The sequence below is a fragment of the Aquarana catesbeiana genome, linkage group LG03 (genome assembly GCF_042186555.1).
Source record: "Aquarana catesbeiana isolate 2022-GZ linkage group LG03, ASM4218655v1, whole genome shotgun sequence".
Taxonomy (NCBI): Eukaryota; Metazoa; Chordata; class Amphibia; order Anura; family Ranidae; genus Aquarana; species Aquarana catesbeiana.
The window spans coordinates 681,518,005-681,534,874 of NC_133326.1; the positions used below are offsets into that span (position 1 = coordinate 681,518,005).

Genomic DNA, 16,870 nt, shown 5'->3' on the forward strand with positions numbered 1-16,870 from the left:
TAATAAAAAGCCTGATAAGAATTTCACAACTTCCTAATTCTATCGAAAAATTAAGTTCTTACTTTGGAGATACTAGGGGCGAACTGACCCTTTAGACCGGGGTCTCCAAACTTTCTAAACAAAGGGCAAGTTTACTGTCCCTTAGGCTTTGGAGGGCCAGACTGTGGCCAGCGGGAGTAGAAATTGCTCCAGTGTCAGAGGGAATAGAAAATGCCTCAGGCTTGGTGGTCAGTGGGAGTAAAATAATTAGACAATGTCTGTGGTAAATAGGATGAGGAATAGTGGCCCATCATTGGTATCAGTGGGAGGAATCGTGCCCCATCATTGGTATTAGTGGAAGAAATTGTGTCCCAACATTGGTATTAGTGGGAGGAATAGTGTCCCATTATTGGCATCAGTGGGAGGAATAGTGCCCCATCGTTGGTAATAGTGGGAGAAATAGGGCCCCATCATTGGTAATAGTGGAAGGAAAAGTGCCCCATCATTGGTAATAGTGGAAGGAAAAGTGCCCCATCATTGGTAATAGTGGATAAATAGGACCCCACCATTGGTAATAGTTGGAGGAATAGTGCCCCATCATTGATATTAGTGGAAGGAATAGTGACCCATCATTGGTATTAGTGGGAGAAGTAGTGCTCTATCATTGTTAATAGTGGGAGAAATAGGGCCCCATCACTGGTAATGGTGGAAGGAATAGTACCTCATCATTGATATTAGTGGGAGGAATAGTGCCCCATCATTGGTAATAGTGGGAGGAATAATACCCCACTGTATGTGTCAGCAGACAGTGCCTCATTGTTGGTGTCAGTGGGAGGAACAGTACCCCAAGGGGCAGATAAAGTCAAGCAAAGGGCCGCAAGCGAGCCTGCAGGCCCAAGTTTGTAGACCACTTCTTTAGATGATCAATCTATTATTGTGTTAACAGGGAATGTCCATCAACTGACATGAATATTATGTTCAGTCTGTATGCCATCATCTGGATCATAGTTCTGCCTCGCTTAGTTCTATTATTAAACTCTATGGATCAGAGGTGTCAAATGGATACAACACAGCTTGAGGGACTAACACAGCCAGGGGATATCATCATTGGTGTTTTGTTGCCTCTCCATCTTGACAAGGTCTACCAGAAAGTTGACTACACTGAAAGGCCACCTAGAACCACCTGTACAATGTAAGTAGAGAGTAAAGGTAGACCTATCATATAGAATATTTGCTTTTGAGCTCATGCCATGGTTATGTCTTATCTGCTAATTGGTTGTAATTTCCATCCTGGTTAGAACAGCATGCTTAAGGCATACCTAAAGACAGTAAGAATAAACTACAATACAGTAAAGGTGACAGCATACTGGATTGCCCAGAACATCACTTCTTATTATAATAGTGACTTTTATAGAATACAAGCCTGCTTTAAAGGATATCAACAAGCTTGAGCTCCCTGGCAATAACATCAAACCTGTATGTAGAACAGCAATCAGCTACCTCTATTGTGGTGGCAATGAAGGAGAAGATGTAGCTGGCCATATGGAACAGGGGACACAAGCGACTTAAAATTATTGAGATGTCCTACATAATAAAGAGTTGGTCAGGATTTTGTAATGACTTCTACATCTGTGCATCTTCATGAAAGATACCCTCAATATATCAATGACCACATGATTATATTTTTATATGAATGGCCAAGCAAGCATGAACATACACATTTTAAACACAACTAAATAGCTAACAAATTGCAAATGTCCAGCTTTTGAAAGGTATCTCCAGCAAGGCAGCATTCACACACAAACTGGCCTTTAAGGGTGCCAAACCAGTGAGAGTATCTTTATTTCATCATAAAATCCTGACAACAAACAACTACTTTATAGAGGTTCTGAGGGGCCTAGTCATCAGGGCATTAACGTACTGGATGAAAGAGATGTTCTTAGGGGGAGGATTATATGTGGAAGTTGCAAATGGAAATACAACCGAGTTGCAAGGCTGCAACAACCAGCTGATGGACCATTTTGGTCTTTAGAGCCCCTATGAAAGAGTCCCTTTTGACCCCGATTAAATGATGAAATAAAGATACATTAAGGCATTGATTTTGTTCTCTCCTACATGCCACACAATGGAGTTGAGTGAGTAATAGAATAAAGGTAGAGACTGGCTCAAACACGATATTCCACTGCTGTGAACTCAGTAATCTCTTCTGGGATTTGTTTCAAATGCTGACAAAACCTTTCAAAAATAGTTTAGGCCATACTTGATTAGTTCCTCTACTGCCTTGATGGTGGCCCTGGATATGTGTATTTAGCTGCTTAGCACTAGTTACACATTTCATGTATAGTTTTTTTTCTTTGAAGGTTCCATTTTGAGAATTATCAGCAACTTCAGTCCATCATTTTTGCAGTTGAAGAGATTAATAGCAATCCCAATATCCTGTCAAATCTAACCTTGGGATTTCAAGCTTATGATTCCTGTGATGTACTTCGCCAGGACTTACAGGGCACTTTGGAACTACTGAGTGGAAATCGCAAATCCATCCCAAACTATCGTTGTTTTCTGGAAGTTCCTCTTAGTGCTGTGATTGGACCATCTGTTTCTACGCATTCTATCCTGGTAGCACATATTCTTGGCTTGTACAGATATCCCCAGGTATATATTAGGTATTTTTTTGTACAAAGAGCTTTCTTGGACACCCTTTTAGATCTCTACAGAAATGCATATGGCCCTTTCCTGCAATAAAAGAGTATTGCACTCATATCTCTGACAGTCTGTGGCTCCAGTCTTCCCACTGTTCCAGGCTCTTCAGCATCCAACAATGTAGCATCCATTTTGCAACCCTGTATTACTTCTGTGTTCCTCCCAGGAGTGTGGAATGCTAAAGGAGGCTGCAGTGCTGGAATAGAAGGGAGGTTGACAAAATGGGCTGCCGGAGAGTTGAGTATACTATCTCTCCTACTGTTGGGGAGTGTCATTGCATTTGTTTAGGGACCTGACAGGGTTTTCCTAAATAACTCCACGTAAACTGCCATAAACACAGTCAATTAGTGTACCTGCTCAAGTATTTCTAGTTCAGTTCAGACTGTTTTGTGATTTACACACCAGTACCACACCGAAAGGTCATAAGGTCGACTACGTTATACCACTCTTCAGCTTGTAGTGTCACCTTCCACCTCACGGACCAAGAATGATCATTATCACACTGCTCAGGTTTGCTTCTTCCTATAAGCTTTCAAAACAACCACAGAACTCAATATGATGTCCTAAAACTATTTAAAAAAAAAAAACTCAGAGAAAAAGTCTACTTGATTATTAGAATCCCTTGTGTAACAACACTGCCCCAATAAGGAAATACTATACTTCTTTATTAAGATAGCACCGAATGAAAGTATACTGCTACCAACGTTTTACAGGTGGCAGCAATTCCCATTACATAAACCTTGTCTTAAAAAGTGGGATCTCCTCTGGGGTCCCTGGTTGGAGATTCAGGACACTATTGACTCCCTTCTTTCTTTATTTAATGATCCTTTGCCATAATATACCCCCACATTATGGCATAATTGTTCTGTACTCTACTTACATCTCTTGATGTTGGTGATATTGGATTGCTATCATATTGCACTACAGTACCTGTACCTCTGAAGTTGATGTGCCTATATTTGTACTTCAGGTGAACATCTCAGTAATACTTTTATATTAAATAATTTGTTGCCATATGTACTATGGTTTTTGATTGTTTTTTGTTTTCTTTACCTTCATGGTGATGTTTATATACGCATTCACTTGTGTATTGTATATGTGATACTTTGTATCCTGATGACTTCCAGGTTTTGTGCTGGTTGCAGAATTGGATGTCCTGTAATTTCCATATTTGGCATATACTATTGTGAATGTATGTTTTGTTTTGTTTTTTGGCACATTTTTTAATAGAACAAGTTAAGAAAAGTAGTGGGATCTCCAGAGACCACCCAAATGGTTTTGGCTCTGAAAGCTTGGCATGAACTCTTTGTGGACGACTTTATGAGTATATTTGGGTAAAACATATTTTCCGAAGAAGCAAACTACTACTACCTGAATAATTCTGATTCTGATTCCTTGCATGTTCTGATTTGCTCAAATTGGTTTAATGATTCCTCAAAGATGAAAAGAACGCATGGAAATGAAATATGAAAAAATATGACACCACATCCCAAATAAATGAAAAAATAAATGAAAAGGGATTATATAAATGTTGCGTTAGGAAATCACATACCACACTGTTCTAAAATCATCAAACTTTATTTAGCACAAAATAATAAAATAGTTCCAGATAAAAATGTCTCTCTTATTTTGTCATTCCCCTGCCTTAGGAACACTGCACCTCCTGAATATTCAAGATAGAAAAACAGATGAATATAACCAATGCAACAAGCAAATGCAAATATATGCTAAATAGGAAATGATCCATGTCCTAACACATTTTGCAAAAAATGCTTCTTCAGGGGAGCCTGGTGCATTTAGGAAACTGAATATAAATGGTGCTGAACCCTGACTGAAGACTTATAAACATCCCTATGGGTGTAGTAGGTGAAAAGCAACACAGAAAAAAAAAAAACGGTATGTAATAAAATATGGTGAATCAAAAGGGGGTACAATCTAATGGATGCCACAATGTCAAATTAGGCAACAGTTCACTTTGTATGATTTAGAATGAAGTTACCCAGTCCAAGGTGATAAGTGGATTTTTTACCAAGATACTTGTGCCAAGATGGATCATCAAAACAAGTGGCAGTAGGGTCCAAGGGCTAGCGGTACAATCCCCTCGTGTCCGCGACCTGCTGGATCATTTCCTATTTAGCGTATATTTGCTACACCTCCCTGATATAAAATATTATGCCACATTAGTTATGTTTATCTGCTTTTCTATCTTGAATATGCAGGAGGTACAGTGTTTCTATGGCAGGGGAATGACAAAATAAAGGAGGCAATTTTATCTGGAATGATTTTATTATTTTGTGCTAAATAAATATTGATGATTTTATAGCAGTGTGGTATGTGATTTCCTAAGGCAATATTTGGGCACATTTACCGTCCCTTTTCATGTTTTCTTCTTTGGTGTAGGGCTACTTAATAATAGTAATTTGTGTGGCAGTGAAATTGGAGTTTAATGGAGCTTGATTGGGTTTAATGAAGCTTGCATAAATAGCATTAGATTGTAAGCTCAATACTTCCTATTGTTGCTTTACAAATACAGGAACTTCAGTAAATAGATAAGTACAGTATTTCAAAGCCATCATTTATTTTTTCAATTTTTTTCCAATAGATTAGTCATTTCTCAACAAGCCCTGTGCTAACTGACCGGACCAAATTCCCTTCCTTCTTCAGAACCATTTCCAGCGATGTCTTCCAATCTCGGGGTCTTGCTCAGTTGGTATTGCACTTCGGATGGACATGGGTGGGGTTATTGGCAGTGGACAATGATTATGGTCAACAGGGGATTCAGCTGGTAAAACAGGAACTAGTCACAGCCAAAGCATGTGTGGCCTTTTCTGAGAATATCATTACCAGCCAATCTGACCACAATGCCCCACATATCGTTAAAGTCATTAAGAGGTCAACAGCTAAGGTTGTAGTGGTCTTCTCACCAGCTATTAATCTCCTTCCTATCCTGGATGAGATGTTAAAGCAGAACATCACAGAGAAGATATTTGTTGCCAGTGAAGCTTGGTCTACTTCTAGCCTTTTCTCAAAGGGTCGATTTTCCGAGCTTCTTACAGGCACCATTGGTTTGGCTTTCTATAGTGGGACCATTTTGGAGTTTGGAGAGTTTCTGAATAACATCCACCCATACAGCACCTTGGGGAGTCAGTGGGTGAAGTTGTTTTGGGAGGAGGCATTCAACTGTAAGTTTATGGATGAAAACTTTACCGGGACTTTGGAGACTTTTATAACTGCTTGTACAGGTATGGAAGACCTGAGAAGCATCAAAAACAGTTTTAATGATGTCTCTAGCTTACGAGCAACCTATAATGTCTACACAGCAGTATATGTAATTACTACAGCCTTGGAAGATTTAAAAAGCTGCGAGGATGGAGAAGGGCCCTTCCCATTGAAGAAGTGTGCAAACATTTTTGGTTTTAAACCCTGGCAGGTAATTGCATTTTAACTTACAGACACATGAGAATAACTAGAGGACATAGTGAACAAAGTGAGATTTGAAGGTAATGCATTCTCAGTTATTTAGATAACTTTCTCCAAAAGGAGAAAATACATCTAGGTGAAGTCATGTTTTACATGGCAGACCTGTTAGTGAATGTTTCACCCACTGGATGTGTTAAAGCATTCATATAGTCTTTGCTGAACAAGAGCACCTATCTTATAGGCTGTATATATTTTTTCAAGGAATGTATTAATGGCACACATTAATTGTAATCTTTTTAAATCTGTATTGCTGCGTGCACACGATCGGTTTTGCCGTCAGAATAAACTCCGAAGGTTTCTCCAACGGAACTCCGACGGAATTCCATTCAAGCAGTCTTGCCTACACACGGTCAAACCAAAGTCCGACCAAAGTCTGACCGTCCAGAACGCGGTGACGTACAACACATACGACGGGACTAGAAAGAGGAAGTGCAATAGCCAGTAGCCAATAGCTTCCGTCTCGTACTTGCTTCAGAGCATGCGTCGTTTTTGGTACGTCGGAACAGCATACAGACGATCGGTTTTCCCGATAGGAATTGGTTCCGTCGGAAATATTTAGAACATGTTCCATTTCTAGGTCCGTCAGAATTTTTGAAAAAAAAAGTCCGATGAGGCCCACACACGATCAGAATAGATGATGAAAAGCTTCCATCGGACTTTTTCTGTCGGACATTCCGCTCGTGTGTATGCGGCTAATGAAGTCCAGCCTTAGGTAATTTTTTTGGTTTATTTTAATTGTGTGGGTGTAGGAGTTAGACAGTCTGATTACGAGTGGTGGCCTGTCCATTAGGGGCTCCCAGGAGCCGCCCCCTCTCTCCAGCCAACCCCCTATATGCAGTGGATAGACTCATGCATAGCAAGAATCTATCCACGGCCCCCGCGGCCGCCCCCTACTTATGTGTCCGGCCCCTTTCGGGTCACCGGCATATGAATTAGAGCGGCCAGGTTTTTTCCGAAGAAGCTCTAATAGGCTTCAAAATAGGGTGGACTCGGGGACGCAGAGCATTGCGTCTGGAGCCCACCCAGGTGTGTTGCAACAGCGAATTAAAATTTGCTGTTGCAACACTGATTCTCCTCCCAGCCAATCAGGAAGCAGGTATGAAACCTGTTTCCCAACTGGCCTAAATATCAGGCGATCCTATTGGATGCCTAGCGCCGGGAGGAGCAGAGAGGAGACACCGCGGAAGCTGCTCCAGGAGAGGACACCGGAGCATCTTTCCCCGAGCCCACCACGCTGGAAGATGGCCACATCCGACCGCTGCTCTCACATCCAGGGTAAGGACAGCGGGTGGTGGTGGAGGGGGAAGGGGTGTGTGTTAATGTTGTTACCATGCCACGCTTCGGGGAGGGGGGTAGGTGGTAGTTGTGCTAGAGCCGCTCCACCGGTGGCCCCGGGGGGAGTTGTTTGCCACCCCCCCCCCAAAAAAAAAAGCATCAGCTGCAACTGGTATGGTCCAACATTTCCTCCTGCATTATGTATATATGCTTGTTTGATCTTGAGTTTGCAAGCCATTATTACATAACATTATTTTATTTTTTGTACTAGTAATGGTGACAATCAGCGACTTATAGTGGGACTGTGATATTGCGGCGAACAATAGGACACTAACTGACACTTTTTACACTTTGCGGGATCCAGTGACCTTAAATCAGTGATCAGTGCTAAAAATATGTACTGTCACTGTACTACTGACACTGGCTGGGAAGGGGTTAAACATCTAGGGTGATCAAAGGGTTAACTGTGTGCCTAGCCAGTGTTTTTGTGTACTATGTGAGGTGCTTTTACTAGGGGAAGTGATGGATTTTATTCCCTGCTTTGCAGGAGCACAACATCCATCCCTTTCCACCTGTCAGGCAGATCTCTGTTCTGTGTGTTTTACTGATGAACATCCATTGCCCGGCACCCGCAGATTGGCTTCTGCTGTGATTAATCACAGCAGAAGCGGCCCGCTGGCTCTAGGCAGAAGTGTAGAATCACGTATATTTATGGGATTCTGCACAGGAGGGGCAGTGGTGTATTTAGGTTTTGTGCTGCCCTAGGCCTGACTAAACTTGGGCACCCCCTAATTTAAATATGAACCACCCCTTCCTGTCAAGGCCACACCCCTTCCTTTTTAAGACCCGCCCTGTCATCTTCATCTGAGGAAGACAGAGGGACGTCGGGGGAGGAGGACAGAGAGGGTTGTTGTGGTGGTCAATAAGGCCTAGAGAATAGCAGGTTAGGCACGGCTCAGTCCGTAAGAACAGTAATGGATAATGGCCAACAGGCCCTCTTACCAGACCCAGCGAAACCGCAACAGTGATCCTGTGGCTCTCTGGTGGTGCGGGTAAAGCGTGGCTCCCTCTCTGGTGGTGCGGGTACAGCGTTGCTCCCTCTCTGGTGGTGCGGGTACAGCGTTGCTCCCTCTCTGGTGGTGCGGGTACAGCGTGGCTCCCTCTCTGGTGGTGCGGGTACAGCGTTGCTCCCTCTCTGTTGGTGCGGGTACAGCGTTGCTCCCTCTCTGGTGGTGCGGGTACAGCATGGCTCCCTCTCTGGTGGTGCGGGTACAGCGTGGCTCCCTCTGTGGTGGTGTGGGTACAGCGTGGCTCCCTCTCTGGTGGTGCAGGTACAGCGTTGCTCCCTCTCTGGTGGTGCGGGTACAGCGTTGCTCCCTCTCTGGTGGTGCGGGTACAGCGTTGCTCCCTCTCTGGTGATGCGGGTACAGCGTGGCTCCCTCTCTGGTGGTGAAGGTACAGCGTGGCTCCCTCTGTGGTGGTGTGGGTACAGCGTGGCTCCCTCTCTGGTGGTGTGGGTACAGCGTGGCTCCCTCTCTGGTGGTGCGGGTACAGCGTGGCTCTATCTGGTGGTGCGGGTACAGTGTGGCTCCCTCTCTGGTGGTGCGGGTACAGCGTGGCTCTATCTGGTGGTGTGGGTACAGCGTGGCTCCCTCTCTGGTGGTGCAGGTACAGCGTGGCTTCCTCTCTGGTGGTGTGGGTACAGCGTGGGCCCTCTCTGGTGGTGCGGGTACAGCGTGGCTCCCTCTCTGGTGGTGCGGGTACAGCGTGGCTCCCTCTCTGGTGGTGCGGGTACAGCGTGGCTCCCTCTCTGGTGGTGCGGGTACAGCGTGGCTTTATCTGGTGGTGCGGGTACAGCGTGGCTCCCTCTCCGGTGGTGCGGGTACAGCGTGGCTCCCTCTCTGGTGGTGCGGGTACAGCGTGGCTCCCTCTCTGGTGGTGCGGGTACAGCGTGGCTTTATCTGGTGGTGCGGGTACAGCGTGGCTCCCTCTCCGGTGGTGCGGGTACAGCGTGGCTCCCTCTCTGGTGGTGCGGGTACAGCGTGGCTTTATCTGGTGGTGCGGGTACAGCGTGGCTTTATCTGGTGGTGCGGGTACAGCGTGGCTTTATCTGGTCTCCCCCAGCACAGTCCTCTCTTTTTCTTCCCCTGTAGCACTCTGCTGTTTGCTGGGTTCCAGGTCAGGTCCCCCCCCCAACGCATGTATGTTGGGGGACTGTAGCTGCCCTGTAGTATGTCTGTGGACATACTGGGGCCGTCAATCTTCTGGGACTATGTTTCCCATAATGCCCATTCCCGTGTTTTGGATTGGCTCTCTGCTATGACAAGAGCGGGCAGAGAGCCGGGCGGCGCTTAGGGGAACGAGCCGCTCTCCTCTCCTGTTCAACTTCAGCTGACAGGAGAAAGGAGGGGGGCGAGCGGGGGAAATACACAGCCGCTGTGTACACAGCTCTCCTCTCCCTGTCACAGCGCCGCTGCCTGTGATGTGTGATCACCGCTTTGCCGATGGGGGGGGGGCGGTGGCTGCACCCACTACAACTGCTTCCTGGTGTCACCCGGGTGCAGTACGCCCCCCCCCCACACTCCCATAGCGATCTCATTTAGATTTACTCCACGGATGGCGGCCCTGCATGCGCAAGTCGGGAGGAGGATGCAGGTGCTTTTTTTTCGTGGGGGGGTTGCCGCCCCCCCGCAAAGTGCCGCCCTAGGCCTGGGCCTTGTCGGCCTAGGCCTAAATACAGCACTGAGGAGGGGTACTCTGCTATGGTGCGGTCCAGACGTGTTTATTAATGGATATTATTATTACTATTTTTAGCATTATTATTAACCTGTTGCTGCCCATTTATCATATATGTACGGTGGCAGGAGGGCGGGCTACGCCGCACAAATGCATCACTGGGACAGCCCAATGTTTTTGCACTGAGAGCACACACACTTTGTGCTCCCAGCACAGTCACTGAGCTGTCAAAGACAGCTTTCTTTCCTCACTGATAGATGGTAGATAGCAGAACCGGCTCCCGATTATGTGGCCACTGTGACAGCCAATCACAGTGGTCACACGATTGCTAATCCTTCCTGCCCCTCCGGTGTTCAGAACCTTTTTACCACTTGCCGACCAGCTCCTGTACATATACGGCGGCCTAGAGAATAAAATGGCGGTCGTTGCCATACTTTCTGTCACACCGTATTTGCGCAGCGGTCTTACAAGAGCACTTTGTTTGGAAAAAATACACTTTTTTGAATTAAAAAATAAGACAACAGTAAAGTTAGCCCAATTTTTTATATTGTGAAAGATAAGTGAGCAAATTGATACCCAACATGTCACGCTTTAAAATTGCGCCTGCTCGTGGAATGGCGACAAACTTTTACCCTTACAAATCTCCATAGGCGACGTTTAAAAAATTCTACCGGTTGCAGGTTTTGAGTTACAGAGGAGGTCTAGGGCTAGAATTATTGCTCTCGCTCTACCGATCGCAGTGATAACATGTGTGGTTTGAACACCAATTTCATATGCGGGCGCTACTCACGTATGCGTTCGCTTCTGCACGTGAGCTCGGCGGGACGGGGCGCGTTTAAAATTTTTTTTTTTTTTTTCTTATTTATTTTAACTTTTATTTTTTATTTTTACACTGTTCTTTAAAAAAAAAATGTGTCACTTTTATTCCTATTACAAGGAATGTAAACATCCCTTGTAATAGAAAAAAAGCATGACAGGACCTCTTAAATATGAGATCTGGGGTCAAAAAGACCTCAGATCTCATATTTACACTAAAAAGCAATAAAAAATGGCCCTTTAAGAGCTGTGGGCAGAATTAACGTTTTGACGTCGCTTCCGCCCTGCAATGTTATGGAAATGGGTGGGGGCCATCTTCCCCTCACTCGTCTCCATACCAAGCAAGGAGAAACATCTGCCGATGGCTCCGGTAAGCGGCGGAGGGAACCGGAGCGCGGCAGGAGGGGGGGGCCCCCTTTCCAGCCGCCGATAAAAGTGACCTCGCGGTGAATCCACCGCAGAGACCATTCTTATCGGAAAGCTGACCGCCGGTCGAAGAAGAGGATACCGGGGTTATAGCAGCTAGCTGCTGCCATAAGAACGATATTCCTCTTCAAACTTAGGACGTATATTGGCATGTGGCGGTCCGGAAGTGGTTAAAGGAGCCGCCGTACATATACGGTGATTTGCAAAGGAGAGCCATCTGGGGGACCCGAGATAATTAGAATGGCCGTGCGCTGCCACCTATTGGTGCAAACTAAACAAATAAATTAAAAATAGCTGCTGCTGTCACCTATGTGTTACCACAAATGTTGTCCTTTCAATGTCATTTTAATTCGCTGGAGACTAATGTGGAGCCAACTCCGAAGCAGCTACATTGGGAGGATACTGCACTGGGTGCAGAGTGAGCGATAATCCCACACAGCTTACCAGGAACTAGTGAGGACCAGTGTGGAGCCATCCTTAAAGGAGAACTGCACTGTGTGCAAGGTGTGTTTGACCCCTTGCAGGGTCTTATAAGGAGGTGAGCGCGCATTGCACTCGGTGGTGGGAGCACTTTAACAAGTGGCGTGGAGTCACAGTGAAGCACAATAGCAAATGAACTCACGATTTTCTCACATTGATAAGAAAATGTATTACTTTTATGTCACTTTGGGGCTTTTATTTAATTTTATTCACTGTTTAAATGTGATTGTCTTATTTTGTATTTATTAATTCATTAAGCAACACTGTTACATCTGGGGGACTCGATGCATGTGGCCGTCGGGCCCAATCGCCGCCGGCCACCCGCAATCGTAGGCACGAGAGCCAGAGCGGGGATTTGTGTATGTAAAACACAAATCCTCCTTCTGACAGGAGAGTAGAGACAGATCTGCTGTTTGCAGTAACTGCGAACAGCGATATGTCTCCTCCCCCCAGTCAGTCCCATCTCTCCCACAGTTATGCCCCGTACACACGGTCGGATTTTCCGATGTAAAATGTGTGATAGGACCTTGTTGTCGGAAATTTCCGACCGTGTGTAGGCTCCATCACACATTTTCCATCGGATTTTCCGACACACAAAGTTTGAGAGCTTGCTATAAAATTTTCCGACAACAAAATCCGTTGTCGGAATTTCCGATCGTGTGTACACAAATCCGACACACAAAGTGCCACGCATGCTCAGAATAAATAAAGAGATGAAAGCTATTGGCTACTGCCGCGTTTATAGTCCCGACGTACTTGTTTTACGCCACCACGTTCATAACGATCGGATTTTCCGACAACTTTGTGTGACCGTGTGTATGCAAGACAAGTTTGAGCCAACATCCGTCTGAAAAAATCCTAGGATTTTGTTGGCGCAATGTCCGATCAATGTCCGACCGTGTGTACAGGGCATAAGAAACACACACGAGGGAACACATTTAACCCCTTGATCGCCCCCTAGTGTTAACCCCTTCCCTGCCAGTGACATTGACACATTAATCAGTGCATTTTTATAGAACTGATCGCTGTATAAATGTCAATGGTCCCAAAAATGTGTCAAAAGTGTCCGATGTGTCTGCCGCAATGTCACAGTCCTGCTAAAAAAAAAAAAAAAAAAAAAAAAAAAAAAAAAAAAATCGCAGATCACTGCCATTACTAGTGAAAAAAAAATTTAAAAAGATAATAAAAATGCCATAAAAATGCCATAAATCTATCCCCTATTTTGTAGACGCTATAACTTTTGTGGCTTTTGTGCAAACCAATCACTAAACGCCTATTGCGATTTTTTTTTTACCAAAAAAAAGTATGGAAGAATATATATCGGCCTAAACTGATGAAGACATTTGTTTTTTTAAAAAACTTTTGGGGGTATTTATTATAGCAAAAAGTAAAAAATATTGTTTTTTTTTCAAATTGTCGCTTTTTTTTTTGTTTATGGAGCAAAAAATAAAAACCTGCAGAGATGAGCAAATACCACCAAAAGAGAGCACCTTAAGGCCCCTTTCACACAAAAAAAATACACCACTTGGAAGACCCCTTTCACAGGGGGGCGCTTTGCAGGCCCTACATCGCTAAAAATAGCTGTAGAAGAATATATATCAGCCTAAACTGATGAAGAAATTTGTTTTTAAAAAATTTTTGGGGGATATTTACTATAGCAAAAAGTAAAAAATATTGTTTTTTTTTTTTCAAATTGTCGCTTTCTTTTTGTTAATAGCGCAAAAAATAAAGAACTCAGAGATGAGCAAATACCACCAAAAGAAAGCTCTATTTGTGGGAAAAAAAGAATGTCAAGTTTGTTTGGGTACAACGTCGCACGACCGCGCAATTGTCATTCAAATTGATGCAGTGCCGTATTGCAAAAAATGGCCTGGTCATTAAGGGGCAAATCCTTCCTGGGCTGAAGTGGAGTGAAGGGATGCCAGTGTGGGTTGAAGGGGCTAAGAATAATAATAATAATAATAATAATAATAATAACAACAATGATAGTAGTAATAATGATATTTACTTTAATTCATTTATGTAAATGATCCCGATGTACAACATGCTCTAACCCAATAACCCAATAACCAAATATACTCCTCCAATTTTCAGCTCCTGCACTACATGAAGAATGTGAGAGTGAAGCTAAGTAATGGTCGAGAACTGTATTTTGACCAGAATGGAGACCCGCCAGCGGTTTATGACATTGTGAACTGGCAGCTGAGCCCTGAAGGTGCCGTACAGCATGTGAAGGTCGGCGGTTACGACACGACCGCTTCTCATAACCAAGTCTTTACTATAAACTCCAGTGCCTTGTTGTGGGCCACTGACAATCAGCTGGTAAGCTCATCAACAGATATAAAGCAAAACACTGTCAGATAACAGAAGTATTGATAGAGATGACCATTTAGGTTAGAACAGTGAAGGGGGGGTGTCAAGACGAACCAATTAAAACTCTGCACTATGATGCTGTAGGGCACAGCATTTGACAGTCCCAAGCTGAGTAATTGAGGAGGGTTGAGGAAAGACCTGAAGACTACCTTGTAAAAAATTGCCAGGGAAATGCTACTGAAAAAGGTTTCCAAATGTATCAGACATGGAACCAAGAGAGTTGGCCCATAAAATTGCTGAAAGTCAGATACGACTGAATGAATACCTAATTTTTTGATCCCCTGCAGATTTTGTAAGTTTGCCCACTTACAAAGAAATGAAGGGACTTTAATTGTTATCATAGGTGTATTTTAACCACTTGACAACTGGGCACTTAAACCCCCTTCCTAACCAGACCAATTTTCAGCTTTTGGTGCTCTCACATTTTGAATGACAATTACTCAGTCATGCAACACTGTATCTTTATGAAATTTTTGTCCTTTTTTTCACACAAATAGAGCTTTCTTTTGGTGGTATTTAATCCCTGCTGGTTTCTTTATTTTTTGCGCCGTAAAAGAAAAAAGACCGAAAAATCTGTAAAAAAATACATTTTTCTTCATTTCTGTTATAATATTTTGCAAATTAGTAATTTTTCTTCATATATTTTGGCCAAAATTTATACCGCTACATATCTTTGGTAAAAATAACCCAAATCGGTGGATATTATTTGGTCTTTTTGAAAGTTATAGAGTCCAAAAGCTATGGTGCGAATATCTGAAAATTGATCACACCTGAATTACTGACGGCCTATCTAATTTCTTGAGACCCTAACATGCCAGAAAAGTACAAATACCCCCCAAATGACCCCTTTTTGGAAAGAAGACATTCCAAGGTATTTAGAAAGATGCATGGTGAGTTTTTTGAAGTTGTCATTTTTTCCCACAATTCTTTGCAAAATCAAGGGTTTTTTTTAACTTTTTTTTTTTTTTCCACAAAATTGTCATATTAGCAGGGTATTTCTCACAGACCGCATATGCATACCACAAATTACACCCCAAAACACATTCTGCTATTACTCCTGAGTATGGAGATACCACATGTGTGAGACTTTTACACAGCGTGGCTAACATACAGAGGCCCAACATGCAGGGGAGCACCTTCAGGCGTTCTGGAGCACCCAGGCCAATTCTGACATTTCTCTCCTACATGTAAAAATCATCATTTATTAGCTAGAAAATTACTTAGAACCCCAAAACATTATATATGTTTTTTAGCAAAGACCCTAGAGAATACAATGGCGGTTGTTGCAACTTTTTATCTCGCACAGTATTTGCGCAGCAATTTTTTTAACGCGTTTTTTTGGAAAAAAAACTGTTTTGTGCTTTACAAAAACCAAAATAATAAAGTTAGCCCAATGTTTTTGCATAATGTGAAAGATGAAGTTACGCCGAGTAAATAGATACCCAACATGTCACCCTTCAAAATTGCACGCGCTTGTGGAATGGCGCCAAACTTTGCTACTCAAAAATCCCCATAGGCGACGCTTTAAAATTTTTTACTGGTTACATGTTTTGAGTTACAGAGGAGGTCTAGGGCCAAAATTATTGCTCTCGCTCTACCGATCGCAGCGATACCTCACATGTGTGGTTTGAACACCGTTTTCATATGTGGGCGGGACTTACGTATGCGTTCGCTTCTGCATGCGAGCACACAGGGACAGGGGCGCTTTAAAAATTTTTTTTTTTTTTTTATTGTTCATTTTACTTTATTTATTTTAGTTTGATGCTTTTTTCCAAAAAAAAAAAATTTTTGACCACTTTTATTCCTATTACAAGGAATATAAACATCCTTGTAATAGGAATATGGCATGACAGGTTCTCTTTACAGTGAGATATGGGGTCAATAAGACCCCACATCTCACCTCTAGGCTGGGAAGCCTGAAATTAAAAAAAAAAAAAAAAAAAAGATCCTGGCTTCGATCGTAGCGGTGAGTCGGTAGAAGCACCGCAAGGCGGCGGGAAGGGGGGACGTCCCCTCTCGCCTCCCGTAAGAACGATCAAGCAGTGGAACAGCTGCTATGATTGTTCTCATGGTGTAGGGAATCGCCGGCTGAAAAAGCTGATATCTGAATGATGCCTGTAGCTGCAACCATCATTCAAATATCTCCGCACAAAGTCAAGGACGTTGTATGACGGCCGGGAAGTGGTTAAAACGCTTTTTTTTTTTTTAACACAAAGTTGTCCATTTATACAATATTTCTACCACATAACATGTACATCCCAAAAATGACACCCCAAAATAGATTCTCCTACTCCTCCTGAGTACGGCGATACCACATGTGTGAGACTTCCACAGCCTGGTCACATACAGAGGGCGAGTACAGCTGAGCATGGCTCAGCATGGCAGGGTATGGCGGGGTATTGCGGAGTACGGCGGGGTATTGCGGAGTATGGCGGGGTATGGCGGAGTATGGCGGGGTATGGCGGGGTATGGCGGGGTATGGCGGTGTATGGCGGAGTATGGCGGGGTATGGCGGAGTATGGCGGGGTATGGCGGGGTATGGCGGGGTATGGCGGTGTATGGCGGAGTATGGCGGAGTATGGCGGAATATGGCGGAATATGGCGG

The 16,870-nt window shown here is 43.9% G+C and overlaps 1 protein-coding gene across 1 annotated transcript; it reads left to right on the top strand.

The window, feature by feature from the left end:
* Positions 1–944: 944 nt before the first annotated feature.
* LOC141134115 (extracellular calcium-sensing receptor-like) lies at positions 945–14,256 on the top strand. Its single transcript, XM_073623700.1, has 4 exons — positions 945–1,171; positions 2,340–2,631; positions 5,282–6,109; positions 13,987–14,256. Exons 1-4 carry the CDS (start codon positions 945–947, stop codon positions 14,254–14,256), a joined length of 1,617 nt encoding a protein of 538 aa, XP_073479801.1.
* Positions 14,257–16,870: the final 2,614 nt, after the last annotated feature.

What these genes read in the sequence shown, in the direction of transcription:
- LOC141134115 (XM_073623700.1), top strand. Translation starts at nt 945, where the DNA reads ATGAATATTATGTTCAGTCTGTATGCCATCATCTGGATCATAGTTCTG. An exon ending in CCTAGAACCACCTGTACAAT is followed by an intron (nt 1,172 to 2,339) that starts GTAAGTAGAGAG and finishes TTTTCTTTGAAG; the next exon opens with GTTCCATTTTGAGAATTATC. An exon ending in TTGGTTTTAAACCCTGGCAG is followed by an intron (nt 6,110 to 13,986) that starts GTAATTGCATTT and finishes TCCAATTTTCAG; the next exon opens with CTCCTGCACTACATGAAGAA.